General features: G+C 47.8%; 1 protein-coding gene across 3 annotated transcripts in view; it reads right to left on the bottom strand.

Moving 5' to 3' along the window:
- The window catches only part of CMIP (c-Maf inducing protein), a 321,266-nt gene that overhangs the window by 113,441 nt on the left and 192,537 nt on the right, over window positions 1-15,288 (bottom strand). For all 3 annotated transcript variants that reach the window (XM_030204511.1, XM_030204512.1, XM_030204513.1), the window contains exon 3: window positions 467-517. In XM_030204511.1, coding sequence (XP_030060371.1) covers window positions 467-517 — 51 coding nt within the window. The remainder of the gene's footprint in view (window positions 1-466; window positions 518-15,288) is intronic.

Raw genomic sequence — 15,288 nt, 5'->3', positions numbered from 1 at the left:
GGAAGAATGGTGGGGGTGATGTGCCTTGGGGGGTGGGGGGGCCAAATTCAGGGGTGTGTGAAGCACCTCAGGGGGGGGGGAGGGCAGCAGCGACCCACCCTGGGTGGCAAGCAAGCTAGGTACGCCACTGCTGCCAGCTCTCCTCGCCAGCGATATCGAGAATTGATTCAATCCTCGGCCTCGTTAATCCAGACGGATGCAATGTGAATTCCTACCCACTCGCAGCTAAACTGGGGCCTAAAGTTCATGCCACTTATTTCTTGCACATGTAGACATCTGGAATAATACTAACAAGCCAGGAACCAGACGTCATACTCAGCTCTCCTCAGGCACCCTGCAGTTCATCTGTCCCGAAGTGAACTTTCAGTTTCTGCACCTTTCAACCTCAAAGGGAATAACACACCAAAATGTTGCTGCATTTCTGTCACCCATGTGCGATAAGATAAGAGTAGAACAGGAATCTTACCTTCCACTGCAAAGAGTGAAACCACTGATCCTTCAGATAACTGTTTGCAGCCTAACAGAAGACAAAAGATAAACAAATCCATCATTATTTTATCACTGGGTTACATCGTCAGACTGACTTCATGTTTTGGTTTGCTCTTTATCAGTGAAATGCAGACATAATTGGTTTCAGCTTGAAGCTTTGAAAACTAAAGAAAATGACTGTAACATAGTAACATAGTAGATGACGGCAGAAAAAGACCTGCACGGTCCATCCAGTCTGCCCAACAAGACAACTCATGTGTGCTTTTTGTGTATACCCTACTTTGATTTGTACCTATGCTCTTCAGGGCACAGACCGTATAAGTCTGCCCAGCACTATCCCCGCCTCCCAACCACCTGCCCCGCCTCCCACCACCAGCTCTGGCACAGACCGTATAAGTCTGCCCAGCACTATCCCCGCCTCCCAACCAGCAGCCCCGCCTCCCAACCACCGGCTCTGGCACAGACCGTATAAGTCTGCCCAGCACTATCCCCGCCTCCCAACCAGCAGCCCCGCCTCCCAACCACCGGCTCTGGCACAGACCGTATAAGTCTGCCCAGCACTATCCCCGCCTCCCAACCAGCAGCCCCGTCTCCCAACCACCGGCTCTGGCACAGACCGTATAAGTCTGCCCAGCACTATCCCCGCCTCCCAACCAGCAGCCCCGCCTCCCAACCACCGGCTCTGGCACAGACCGTATAAGTCTGCCCAGCACTATCCCCGCCTCCCAACCAGCAGCCCTGCCTCCCAACCACCGGCTCTGGCACAGACCGTATAAGTCCGCCCCGCACTATCCCCGCCTCCCAACCTCCAGCCCCGCCACTACTGGTTTTATATTACTTTACATATCCTTGGTCATGCTAAAACAGCAAACCTCTCCTCCACACTATGGTTGCAATGCTTGCTCCGATTCATTTACTTTTACTGGCAGTGGCAACTTTTACTCATTCAGTTTTTCAGACCTGAGGAAGGGTTTTCCAGCTCCAGAACCCACATCTCGTTTTACTGTTAATATTTACAGGAAAACAGCATTAGGGGAGCAACACAGAGGCACACTAAGGTGGAATGACATCCACTGGAAATTGTGTAAATGCTACAACATTGCAGTGGCGTAGCGAGGGTGGGGCGGTGGGGGCGGTCCACCCCGACTGCACGCTGCAGGAGGGGTGCAGGGAGCAGCTGAAAGGCTGTCAGCTCCGCTGGTTCCCTGCTCCCTCTGCTGTTACTTCCTGTTCCAGAGCACAGGGAGCAGGGAAACGGAGTGGCCTAGTGGTTAGGGTGGTGGACTTTGGTCCTGGGGAACTGAGGAACTGAGTTTGATTCCCACTTCAGGCACAGGCAGATCCTTGTGACTCTGGGCAAGTCACTTAACCCTCCATTGCCCCATGTAAGCTGCATTGAACCTGCTATGAGTGGGAAAGCGCGGGGTACAAATGTAACAAAAATAAAATAGATACTATTGGAGATTCTACATGGAATGTTGCTATTCCACTAGGTGGAGGTGATGTGCCGGGGGGGCCGAGGGAGGGTTGGCGGTGGGAGGGGGGGCCGAGAGGGTCGTCAGCAGAGGGGGGGGGGGGTCAAAGTTGGTAGTGGTGGCGCGGGGGGGGGGGGGGGGGGGGGGCTAAAATGCATTAACCACTGCAGGTGTTGGCATCAGTTGCCCAAACAATTAACACAGAGAAGATACACTTAGCAACAACTGCAAAGCTGATAACACAGATACACTGAACACAACCAGTTAAGGTGGTATTAACTACTCTGTTATCTGCTGCCTGGGTGGGCCGGGGCCCACTCACTTTGGACTCAGGCCCATCCAAAATTGTGACACTCTTGCTGTGGCTGGTGGGGATCCCCAAATCTTGCCAGCTGAAGATTTTCTGTCCTTGGGTAGTCCCCACTCTTCCAAATGTCAGCCAGCAGCACTTGCCTTGAACTGAGGCTGAGACTGACCCTTCTGCACATGCTCAGTTTTCGCACATGCAAAAACAACGAGCATGCACGGCCTGCCGGCAGCAGCATCAATATGAAGCAAGTGCTGCTGGCTGCCATTTGGAAGAGTGCTGGCTGCATGAGGAGGAGGAGGAAATCTTCAGTTGGCAGGGTTTGGGGATCTCCGCCAGCTCAAGTATTTAATATTTGGGGTTTGTGGGCAGGGAGGGGTGGAGAAAGGAGCAAACGGGGTGGGGGGGGGGAATGAATTCCATGCCCACCCGCCTTAGGCTCAGGCCCACCCGAAATTGGCCATCTGGCTACACCCCTGCCTTAGCAGTGAACTCTTGGCACTGCTAATGCCTCTGTATTGCTTCATCGTGCAACCTCACTTTAAGTATTGCGTTCAATTCTGGTCGCTGTATCTCAAAAAAGATACAGCGGAATTAGAAAAGTTCAAAGAAGAGTGACCAAAATGATAAAGGGGATGGAACTCCTCTCATATGAGGAAATGCTAAAGAGGTTAGGGCTCTTCAGCTTGGAAAAGAGACGGAGGGGGGGACATGATTGAGGTCTATAAAATCCTGAGTGGTGTAGAACGGGTAAAAGTGAATCGATTTTTCACTCTTTCAAAAAGTACAAAGACCAGGGAACACTCAATGAAATTACATGGAAATACTTTTAAAACAAATAGGAGGAGATATTTTTTCACTCAAAGAATAGCTAAGCTCTGGAACTCGTTGCCAGAGGATGTGGTAACAGTGGTTAGCATATCTGGGTTTTAAAAAGGTTTGGACAAGTTCCTTGAGGAAAAGTCCATAATCTGTTATTGAGATGGATACGGGAAGCCACTGCTTGCCCTAGGACTGGTAGCATGGAATGTTGCTACTCTTTGAGACTCTGCATGGAATCTTGTTACTCTCTAGGGTTCCAGAATCTTGCTGTTCTTTGGGGTTCTGCATGGAATGTTGCTACTCTTTGAGACTCTGCATGGAATCTTGTTACTCTCTAGGGTTCCAGAATCTTGCTATTCTTTGGGGTTCTACATGGAATGTTGCTATATGCATATAGGATATGCATAAAGGAATCCTGTGCAGAAGGAATGGATCCTCAGAAGCTTAGCCGAAATTGAGTGGCAAAGCAGGTGGGGGGAAGAGGGGTGGGTGGTTGGGAGGTGAGGATAGTGGAGGGCAGACTTATACGGTCTGTGCCAGAGCCGGTGATGGGAGGCGGGACTGGTGGTTGGGAGGCGGGAAGTACTGCTGGGCAGACTTGTACGGTCTGTGCCCTGAATAAGGCAGGTACAAATCAAGGTAAGGTATTCACATATGCTTGTCTTCTTGGGCAGACTGGATGGACCGTGCAGGTCTTTTTCTGCCGTCATCTACTATGTTACTATGCTACTATCTGGGTTTCTGCCTGCTACTTGTGACCTGGATTGGCCACTACTGGGCTGAATGGACCACTGGTCTGACCCAGTATGGCTATTCTTATCTTCTTACCACGTGATAAGTATAAGGCTCTGTCCCTAACAGTTAACATGGGCAGAGCATGGGGGGGGGGGCATAAGTAGGGCTTCCTCTTAAGCATGCAACTTAAAGAATGTGAATTATGCATGTCCCTTCATCTCTATGGCTGCAAGCACCTACACGTTAGCCTGCAACCAGTAGCACTATTAAGTGTGAACTGGGGACTGCAGAGCCACACTCTGCGCTTGACTAGGCAAACGAAAGCCAAGGCGTGGCCCTTAGGCTTAACCACGCTGCGAGGTCGTGACCAGCAAAGCAGGGAGCTAGGCCAGGACTCAGGGAAACCGAACAGCAACCTACTGCCTGGCAAAGGTAGAGAGAAATACCGGAATCTTCCAGGGGGCACCATAGCTTATTACCAGTGATGTCGCTGGTAGAATTCAGTCTTTTCTCTACCTCCACCTTCTGGTAGGAAGAGATAAGAACCAACTTGTGCAGAACAGTTGAGCTGACGTTGATAAATGCGAATTATGTATGTCCCTGCTGCATTTAGGCAGCCACACTTCCTTCAGCTCTATGGTTGGCATAGGTGTGAGCACCAGAAAACAAACAGAAAAAAAGAAAAAAGAAGGGGGTAGAGCAGTGTGATATCAACACGTGTAAGTTATTGTAAAAAAAAAATCAACTGTTATAACTCGATGCAGTTGTTAAGCAATATTTTCTGTAAAATAAAACAACATATACGCGGCGTAAACAATACATCAATAAACATATGAAAAATATAACACATAAAATATGAGTAAACATATATATGTGAGCACCTACATGTTAGGCGTGAATTCTATAACAGATCCTGGGTGCCCTCAAGTCCCATTACAGTATAGGCTCCTAAATGGAGACACCCACTGCCTCTTAACTACCTAACACAGTTTAGTAAAAGGCCTCAATCTCTTTTTTGACATTCATGCGTAGAAGCACAGAATGTGACAACAGGTAAGAGGCTTAAGGCCCACCCGGTCTACTCAGTTTCCTGGCTAGTGCAGTGTCAGACCGCAGCTTGTTCCTGGTTCTCCTTTCACTTTGCTGCAACCGGGGATCTCCTGTGCTTATCCCAGGCTTTCCTCCATTCTGTTCTTGTTGATTATTAACTATCATGTTGACAGCACTCCACAAAGCGACAGAAGAAAACGGTACAATTAAAAAATCCTTTTACTTTGGTTCCGACCCCTTTACATAAGTAGGTCCCCCAGCTGAGACCAGTTCCATGGCTGTGGTAAGATACCCCTTCCAAAGCAGTCCCATTTGATGTCTGTGCGCTTGAAGGACCCTCCTGAAATTCTAGCTGACTTCCCTCAGCCAGGCTTGTCTTCTTGGGTACTGCCTTTTTATGATGAAAGGGTGCTTTTACTCAGTCATCAATAACGGCAGTGTCACGCTTTAATAATAAATACATCAAAGGTCCAGATGACCATTAGCAGTACAACACACCCTTAGAATACAAATTCAGATTCCACCCTCCCCCACACCAAGATAAGAAGGAGTGGAGGAGTGGCCAAGTGGTTAGAGCCCCAGTCTTGCAATCCAGAGGTGGCTGGTTTAAACCCCACTGCTACTCCTTGTGACCTTGGGCAAGTCACTTAACCCTCCATTGCCTCAGGTACAAACTTAGATTGTGAGCCCTCCTGGGACAGAGAAATATCCAGGGTACCTGAATGTAACTCACCTTGAGCTACTACTGAAAAAGGTGTGAACAAAATCCAAATAAATTATTTGATATTCTGTTGCTACTATTTGAGAATCTACATGGAATGTTGCTGCGCAGGCTTCTGTTTCTGTGAGTCACAGAAACAGAAGCCTGCGCGGCCGCATTGCTGATCTGCAAGGGCAGGCTTCTACATGGAATGTTGCTAGTGGAGGAGTGGCCTAGTGGTTAGAGATTCTGTTGCTACTATTTGAGATTCTACATGGAATGTTGCTGCGCAGGCTTCTGTTTCTGTGAGTCACTAGGCCACTCCTCCACTAGCAACATTCCATGTAGAATCTCAAATAGTAGCAACGCTTGATGTTCCACTGCACTAACCACTAGGCTACTCCTCCACTAGCAACATTCCATGTAGAAGCCTGCCCTTGCAGATCAGCAATGCGGCCGCGCAGGCTTCTGTTTCTGTGACTCACAGAAACAGAAGCCTGCGCAGCAACATTCCATGTAGAATCTCAAATAGTAGCAACAGAATCTCTAACCACTAGGCCACTCCTCCACTAGCAACATTCCATGTAGAATCTCAAATAGTAGCAACAGAATCTCTAACCACTAGGCCACTCCTCCACTAGCAACATTCCATGTAGAATCTCAAATAGTAGCAACGTTTGATGTTCCACTGCACTAACCACTAGGCTACTCCTCCACTAGCAACATTCCATGTAGAAGCCTGCCCTTGCAGATCAGCAATGCGGCCGCGCAGGCTTCTGTTTCTGTGACTCACAGAAACAGAAGCCTGCGCAGCAACATTCCATGTAGAATCTCAAATAGTAGCAACAGAATCTCTAACCACTAGGCCACTCCTCCACTAGCAACATTCCATGTAGAATCTCAAATAGTAGCAACGTTTGATGTTCCACTGCACTAACCACTAGGCTACTCCTCCACTAGCAACATTCCATGTAGAAGCCTGCCCTTGCAGATCAGCAATGCGGCCGCGCAGGCTTCTGTTTCTGTGACTCACAGAAACAGAAGCCTGCGCAGCAACATTCCATGTAGAATCTCAAATAGTAGCAACAGAATCTCTAACCACTAGGCCACTCCTCCACTAGCAACATTCCATGTAGAATCTCAAATAGTAGCAACGTTTGATGTTCCACTGCACTAACCACTAGGCTACTCCTCCACTAGCAACATTCCATGTAGAAGCCTGCCCTTGCAGATCAGCAATGCGGCCGCGCAGGCTTCTGTTTCTGTGACTCACAGAAACAGAAGCCTGCGCAGCAACATTCCATGTAGAATCTCAAATAGTAGCAACAGAATCTCTAACCACTAGGCCACTCCTCCACTAGCAACATTCCATGTAGAATCTCAAATAGTAGCAACGTTTGATGTTCCACTGCACTAACCACTAGGCTACTCCTCCACTAGCAACATTCCATGTAGAAGCCTGCCCTTGCAGATCAGCAATGCGGCCGCGCAGGCTTCTGTTTCTGTGACTCACAGAAACAGAAGCCTGCGCAGCAACATTCCATGTAGAATCTCAAATAGTAGCAACAGAATCTCTAACCACTAGGCCACTCCTCCACTAGTAACATTCCATGTAGAATCTCAAATAGTAGCAACGTTTGATGTTCCACTGCACTAACCACTAGGCTACTCCTCCACTAGCAACATTCCATGTTGAAGCCTGCCCTTGCAGATCAGCAATGCGGCCGCGCAGGCTTCTGTTTCTGTGACGCACAGAAACAGAAGCCTGCGCAGCAACATTCCATGTAGAATCTCAAATAGTAGCAACGCTTGATGTTCCACTGCACTAACCACTAGGCTACTCCTCCACTAGCAACATTCCATGTAGAAGCCTGCCCTTGCAGATCAGCAATGCGGCCCGCGCAGGCTTCTGTTTCTGTGACTCACAGAAACAGAAGCCTGCGCAGCAACATTCCATGTAGAATCTCAAATAGTAGCAACAGAATCTCTAACCACTAGGCCACTCCTCCACTAGCAACATTCCATGTAGAATCTCAAATAGTAGCAACAGAATCTCTAACCAATAGGCCACTCCTCCACTAGCAACATTCCATGTAGAATCTCAAATAGTAGCAACGTTTGATGTTCCACTGCACTAACCACTAGGCTACTCCTCCACTAGCAACATTCCATGTAGAAGCCTGCCCTTGCAGATCAGCAATGCGGCCGCGCAGGCTTCTGTTTCTGTGACTCACAGAAACAGAAGCCTGCGCAGCAACATTCCATGTAGAATCTCAAATAGTAGCAACAGAATCTCTAACCACTAGGCCACTCCTCCACTAGTAACATTCCATGTAGAATCTCAAATAGTAGCAACGTTTGATGTTCCACTGCACTAACCACTAGGCTACTCATCCACTAGCAACATTCCATGTTGAAGCCTGCCCTTGCAGATCAGCAATGCGGCCGCGCAGGCTTCTGTTTCTGTGACGCACAGAAACAGAAGCCTGCGCAGCAACATTCCATGTAGAATCTCAAATAGTAGCAACGCTTGATGTTCCACTGTATTAACCACTAGGCTACTCCTCCACTAGCAACATTCCATGTAGAAGCCTGCCCTTGCAGATCAGCAATGCGGCCGCGCAGGCTTCTGTTTCTGTGACTCACAGAAACAGAAGCCTGCGCAGCAACATTCCATGTAGAATCTCAAATAGTAGCAACAGAATCTCTAACCACTACGCCACTCCTCCACTAGCAACATTCCATGTAGAATCTCAAATAGTAGCAACAGAATCTCTAACCACTAGGCCACTCCTCCACTAGCAACATTCCATGTAGAATCTCAAATAGTAGCAACGTTTGATGTTCCACTGCACTAACCACTAGGCTACTCCTCCACTAGCAACATTCCATGTAGAAGCCTGCCCTTGCAGATCAGCAATGCGGCTGCGCAGGCTTCTGTTTCTGTGAGTCACAGAAACAGAAGCCTGCGCGGCAACATTCCATGTAGAATCTCAAATAGTAGCAACAGAATCTCTAACCACTAGGCCACTCCTCCACTAGTAACATTCCATGTAGAATCTCAAATAGTAGCAACGTTTGATGTTCCACTGCACTAACCACTAGGCTACTCCTCCACTAGCAACATTCCATGTTGAAGCCTGCCCTTGCAGATCAGCAATGCGGCCGCGCAGGCTTCTGTTTCTGTGACGCACAGAAACAGAAGCCTGCGCAGCAACATTCCATGTAGAATCTCAAATAGTAGCAACAGAATCTCTCTCTAACCACTAGGCCACTCCTCCACTAGCAACATTCCATGTAGAATCTCAAATAGTAGCAACATTTGATGTTCCACTGCACTAAACACTAGGCTACTCTTCCACTAGCAACATTCCATGTAGAATCTCAAATAGTAGCAACAGAATCTCTAACCACTAGGCCACTCCTCCACTAGCAACATTCCATGTAGAATCTCAAATAGTAGCAACGTTTGATGTTCCACTGCACTAACCACTAGGCTACTCCTCCACTAGCAACATTCCATGTAGAAGCCTGCCCTTGCAGATCAGCAATGCGGCCGCGCAGACTTCTTTTCTGTGACTCACAGAAACAGAAGCCTGCGCAGCAACATTCCATGTAGAATCTCAAATAGTAGCAACAGAATCTCTAACCACTAGGCCACTCCTCCACTAGTAACATTCCATGTAGAATCTCAAATAGTAGCAACGTTTGATGTTCCACTGCACTAACCACTAGGCTACTCCTCCACTAGCAACATTCCATGTAGAAGCCTGCCCTTGCAGATCAGCAATGCGGCCGCGCAGACTTCTTTTCTGTGACTCACAGAAACAGAAGCCTGCGCAGCAACATTCCATGTAGAATCTCAAATAGTAGCAACAGAATCTCTAACCACTAGGCCACTCCTCCACTAGCAACATTCCATGTAGAATCTCAAATAGTAGCAACGTTTGATGTTCCACTGCACTAACCACTAGGCTACTCCTCCACTAGCAACATTCCATGTAGAAGCCTGTCCTTGCAGATCAGCAATGCGGCCGCGCAGGCTTCTATTTCTGTGACGCACAGAAACAGAAGCCTGCGCAGCAATATTCCATGTAGAATCTCAAATAGTAGCAACAGAATCTCAAATAATTTATTTGGATTTTGTTCACACCTTTTTCAGTAGTAGCTCAAGGTGAGTTACATTCAGGTACTCTGGATATTTCTCTGTCCCAGGAGGGCTCACAATCTAAGTTTGTACCTGAGGCAATGGAGGGTTAAGTGACTTGCCCAAGATCGCAAGGAGCAGCAGTGGGATTTGAATTGGCCACCTCTGGATTTCAAGACCAGTGCTCTAACCACTAGGCCACTCCGCTTATGCTCTTAAAGCTTTAGCAAACATACCCTCCTCCCAGCTATCCCCTTCCCTCCCCTCTTATTCCAACCAACAAAGCAATAAATACTGAATCTCCCCCATAAAGCAGGCAAGTACCAAGTACATGCAAATATTACATGCAACCATCCAAGAACGTAAAGTTGATCATGTCTGTAACAGGACCCATCTTTCCAAGGGCTGCCAGCTGCTATCTATCATAATAAATAGCCGTCATCTTACTAAGACACTATGCTGTCCACAGTCTGTTAAACAGTAAGTGGCAATCCGCACTGGTAGTAATTCGCTACCTTCCTGCCAGCTGCCCATTTTCAAAGCTGCCTTTAAGAATCACTTTTGATCTACGTTGAAAGAATCCAGTAACATCCACAACAGAAAAGCTTTCTTTTCAGCAGAAATTGTCCCCCACGATACCGGATTGCGATTTCATACAATCCCTCCAATACATTTGCACATTCGGGCAATCCCACCACACGTGCTTAGAGGTGCTTACTTTATTATTTTTTTAAATACAGTCCTTGTAGCTTTTATTAAAATAATTTTCTCAATTTTTAAAGCCCCCTGCCCACTTTGTTCATTGCAAGATGCGTTATTTCATTTACATAGCAACGAGCTGGTTTGCTTTCATTTGTACGCTTTGGATCCTCAGGAGCTTAGCTGAGATTGGGTGGCAAAGCCGGTGGGGGGAGGCGGGGCTGGTGGTTGGGAGGCGGGGATAGTGCTGGGCAGACTTATACGGTCTGTGCCAGAGCCGGTGGTTGGGAGGCGGAACTGGTGGTTGGGAGGCGGGGATAGTGCGGGGCAGACTTATACGGTCTGTGCCAGAGCCGGTGGTGGGAGGCGGAGATAGTGCTGGGCAGACTTATATGGTCTGTGCCAGAGCCGGTGGTGGGAGGCGGGGCTAGTGGTTGGGAGGCGGGGATAGTGCTGGGCAGACTTATACGGTCTGTGCCAGAGCCGGTGGTGGGAGGCGGAACTGGTGGTTGGGAGGCGGGGATAGTGCGGGGCAGACTTATACGGTCTGTGCCAGAGCCGGTGGTGGGAGGCGGAACTGGTGGTTGGGAGGCGGGGATAGTGCGGGGCAGACTTATACGGTCTGTGCCAGAGCCGGTGGTTGGGAGGCGGGGCTGGTGGTTGGGAGGCGGGGATAGTGCTGGGCAGACTTATACGGTCTGTGCCAGAGCCGGTGGTGGGAGGCGGAATTGGTGGTTGGGAGGCGGGGATAGTGCGGGGCAGACTTATACGGTCTGTGCCAGAGCCGGTGGTTGGGAGGCGGGGCTGGTGGTTGGGAGGCGGGGATAGTGCTGGGCAGATTTATACGGTCTGTGCCAGAGCCGGTAGTGGGAGGCGGAACTGGTGGTTGGGAGGCGGGGATAGTGCTGGGCAGACTTATACGGTCTGTGCCCTGAAGAGGACAGGTACAAATCAAAGTAGGGTATACACAAAAAGTAGCACATATGAGTTTATCTTGTTGGGCAGACTGGATGGACCGTGCAGGTCTTTTTCTGCCGTCATCTACTATGTTACTCTGTTATCTCATCACTATGTATCCTGCAGTGCCTAATAGGTTAAGGCAATATGATGTATGTTCTTGCCCTTTAACACATATTCAGGGGCAAATAGCACAGCATCAGGGCTGTAATACACTTTGGAGTGGACAAGTTGCCTAATAGATAGTACAGTGGACTGAGAACCAGGAAAACTGGATTAGTCACCCACTCCAGCTTCTTGTCAGCTTGGGCAAGTCACATAACCTTCCTTGCCCCAGGTACAAAAAACTTAAGACTGTGAGCTCACTAGGAACAGCAAAAGTACCTGTATGTAATATGCAAACTGTATTGGTTGTATCACAGAAAGATGGTATATCAAATGCATGACCCCATTAATAACTCCCCCACCCCCCCAGGCCTTTATTCGATAACAACTCTTTCACACAGAAAAGGGAAAAAGACTTTTGTAAGTCCCTAATTATTTCTTCAGTAGTTAAAATTACATATTTTTTTTTTGTTTGTGACATTTATAGCCCACATTATCCCAAACAAGTTTGAGTTCAATGTGTCTTGCAATAAACAGTACAGGATACATAACAAAGAATAATGAATAAGAAAGTAATTTGTTGTAAGAATCCAATTTTACAATACAGTATCATAAACATACTGGGATAGCTATGGATGTTTAACGTTTAGAAAACCTTTTATGAATGAGAAATTGTACATGAAGCAAAGAGAAAGTTAATGGTAAATAGAGTAATAACCAATTCAGGTAATAATTAATTGTTTGAGATATGGTTGTTCTTTGTGAGGGTTTGTTTGAATAGGAACGATTTGAGGATTTTGCAGAATCTAGTATATTCCTGTAAATTTCTTACTTTGGGTGGTAAGGAGTTCCACCATTTGGTTCCTAGGTAAGTGAAGTCTGCAGAGTGGACAGTTTTGAAGATCACTTTTTTGCAATTTACATAGTAACATAGTAGATGACGGCAGAAAAAGACCTGCACGGTCCATCCAGTCTGCCCAACAAGATGAACTCATGTGTATACCTTACCTTGATTTGTACCTGTCTTTTTCAGGGCACAGACCGTATAAGTCTGCCCAGCACTATCCCCTCCTCCCAACCACCAGCCCCGCCTCCCACCACTGGCTCTGGCACAGACCGTATAAGTCTGCCCAGCACTATCTTCGCCTCCCAACCACCAACCCCTCTTCCCCCCACCGGCTCCGCCACCCAATTTCGTCTAAGCTTCTGAGGATCCATTCCTTCTGCACAGGATTCCTTTGGAAGGTGTAGTCTGAGATAGTTTTTTGCCTCATATTTACTGTTTCTTTGAGCTAAGTTTATTAATGGTACCCTATAGTCTGGAGCTCTGCCATTTAGTATTTGAAAGATAAAGATACATGGGGGGGGGGGGGGGGCTCAATGATTTTCATTTAACTAGTAGATGATGATCTTAGAACAGCAGTACCCATTGTGTGCTGGGAAATTTCAGGTTTGCTCAGGCTTTCTGACACCTCCTTTCCGATCTCTTCAGAGATGTGCACAGTGTGGATTTCTGAATGAAGACATGGGACCGCAGATCCCACAAGGCACTGGGGTGTATGCATTCCCAAACTAGGACTGGCTGGAAGCCTCCCTTTAGAAACTAGGTCACTTGGCAGCTCTGATTCTGGCACCAGTTCTCTCTGCAGGTACCGGGAAACAGGCTTCCACGTCTAAAAACACGGAGGGGAATTTTAATTACTAACAGGTCAGTCGTCTATGACCACCAGCCAGGAGGACCGACTTCTCCTGCAGTTCCCACCCCTTCTGAGGAAACCGAGTCTTTCTTGGCATGGAGGCTAAAGGACTGGCAGGTGACCTAGTTTCTGGAATAAGGCTTTTGACTTTTTGGCAAGTCCTACTCTTTCATTCACAAATCGGCGCTTCAGCTCAAAAAGCCCTGTCCTGGAGGTGGGTAATGGTATGAAAAAGGAAGGGCCTGCTTGAAATCACTCCCCCCCCTCTTGATACTGAGTTACGCTGCACATCAGAAGTCCATTTTCCTCTGTACCCTCCCCACCCCCCTCGATTTTAGACATCCTCTGAAGTAAAGCAGGAAAGAGATCTTGGTCCGACCTTGAATCTGCGGATATGGACACTGAAAGGAGGGCAGACTAGATGGGTTTTACGGCCCTTTCTACGGCTGCATCTTAGCCAGGAGGCTCGATACTGCCACAGCCAATTCCTGCTCAACTAGAAGGAAATCGCTCTGTTGAAAAGTAGTAAATCTGGACAGCAACTAATTTTTTTTCAAAAAAAATATCCAGTTTTTATTTTTCTCTTCACAAGATGTTACACATTCTGAATGCTTTTTGTTTCTTTTGTTTAAAATGCTGAACTGCACGAGATACAAGTAGAATGTCCAGTGGGGTTGGCAGTTCGTCCAGCTGCTAATTACAAGGGGAGAATCCAAGGGGGGGGAGAAGCAATTTTCAGTTCAGGCAACGATAAGGTGCAAATCAAGTCCCAGAAAGGAACTGAGCACCAGGGGAAAAGTTAAAGGCCCTTCCCCTCTACTTCTGTAGGTGCTCTGTCCCACTGAATTTCGCAGGAAAGTTCTGCAGCAGCAGGAGCGTAGCCAAACTTCGGCGGGAGGGGAGTCCAGAGCCCGAGGTGAGGGGGCACATTTTAGCCCCCCCCCCCCGCCGCCACCTTTACCCCCCCTGCCGACGACCCTCTCGACTCCCCCTCCTGCCGCCAACCCTCCCCCCCGCCGCTGTCACCTACCTTTGCTGGCGGGGGACCTCAATCCCCACCAGCGCAAGGCTTCGTTCTGTTTCTGAGTCCCCGCCAGCAAAGGTAGCCCACGGCGACGGCGGCGGGGGGGGGGAGGGTTGGCGGCGGGAGGGGGGTTCGAGAGGGTCGTTGGCAGGGGGGGTCCAGGGCCAAATCTGCGGGGGCCCAGGCCCCCGTGGCCCCACGTAGCTATGCCACTGTGCAGCAGCAAACAGAACACTGACTAGATTCACTGCATTTTGCAAAACTCCCTAACTAATCTTCTCAGGAAACCCAAAGACTATTCCATATGCACTAATAGATATCTTGCCAACCACTGTATAAAACAGCATCATACAACCCTATAAATGTAACTGAATCAATGTGATCTGTAACAACTGTTAAATGTAAGCCATATTGAACCGAAACTCGTTTCTGGATAATTGTGGGGATAAGTAAATAAAAATTTTTAAAAACTTTTAAATCATAAAAGCTCCACAAAACTTGTGTGTACATTTCTAGCAATAGAGCGTAATGGCTGCAGCTCATTTTTACAGAATATCCACAAAATGAACATTTTATTTATTTAAAAAATCTTTATCTACTCCCTCTTGGATACTGACCGGAGCCAGGAAAAGTGCATGGCGCCAGGCAGGTGGATACCTTTAAAAAGAATGTTATTGTAATTTACAGGCAAGAAAATTCTTGGTCAAACAGGTTTCTTGCCTTAACAGGAATGCATTTGATAATGACTCCGGGGCACAATTTTATTAGTTTTGGTTTGGCAAAAGCACAGTGAGAAGGTTTATCCCCTGTGAAAGGGGTTCTCCTCTGCCTAGAACTGGCACAGCTTTCGGGAAACTTATTAGGTTAATATTTATCTTGTATTCACAGTCAGTGCCTCTTGGCAGGAGGGGTTCCTCAGATTTACCAAAACACAGAACGAGAGACAGAGAGAGAGAGAGAGCGCGCGAGCGAGAAAGAAAGTAACAAAATGAAGTGGAAATGCAGATCAATTACAGTACAGACTTTATTATCTGACCTTCGCTGATCCGACCACCTAGCATATCCGACAGAACCCCCCCCC

This window comes from Microcaecilia unicolor, chromosome 5 (genome assembly GCF_901765095.1).
Source record: "Microcaecilia unicolor chromosome 5, aMicUni1.1, whole genome shotgun sequence".
Taxonomy (NCBI): Eukaryota; Metazoa; Chordata; class Amphibia; order Gymnophiona; family Siphonopidae; genus Microcaecilia; species Microcaecilia unicolor.
Note: the sequence above shows the minus strand (reverse complement) of the source record. Positions and strands in the feature narration are given on the sequence as shown.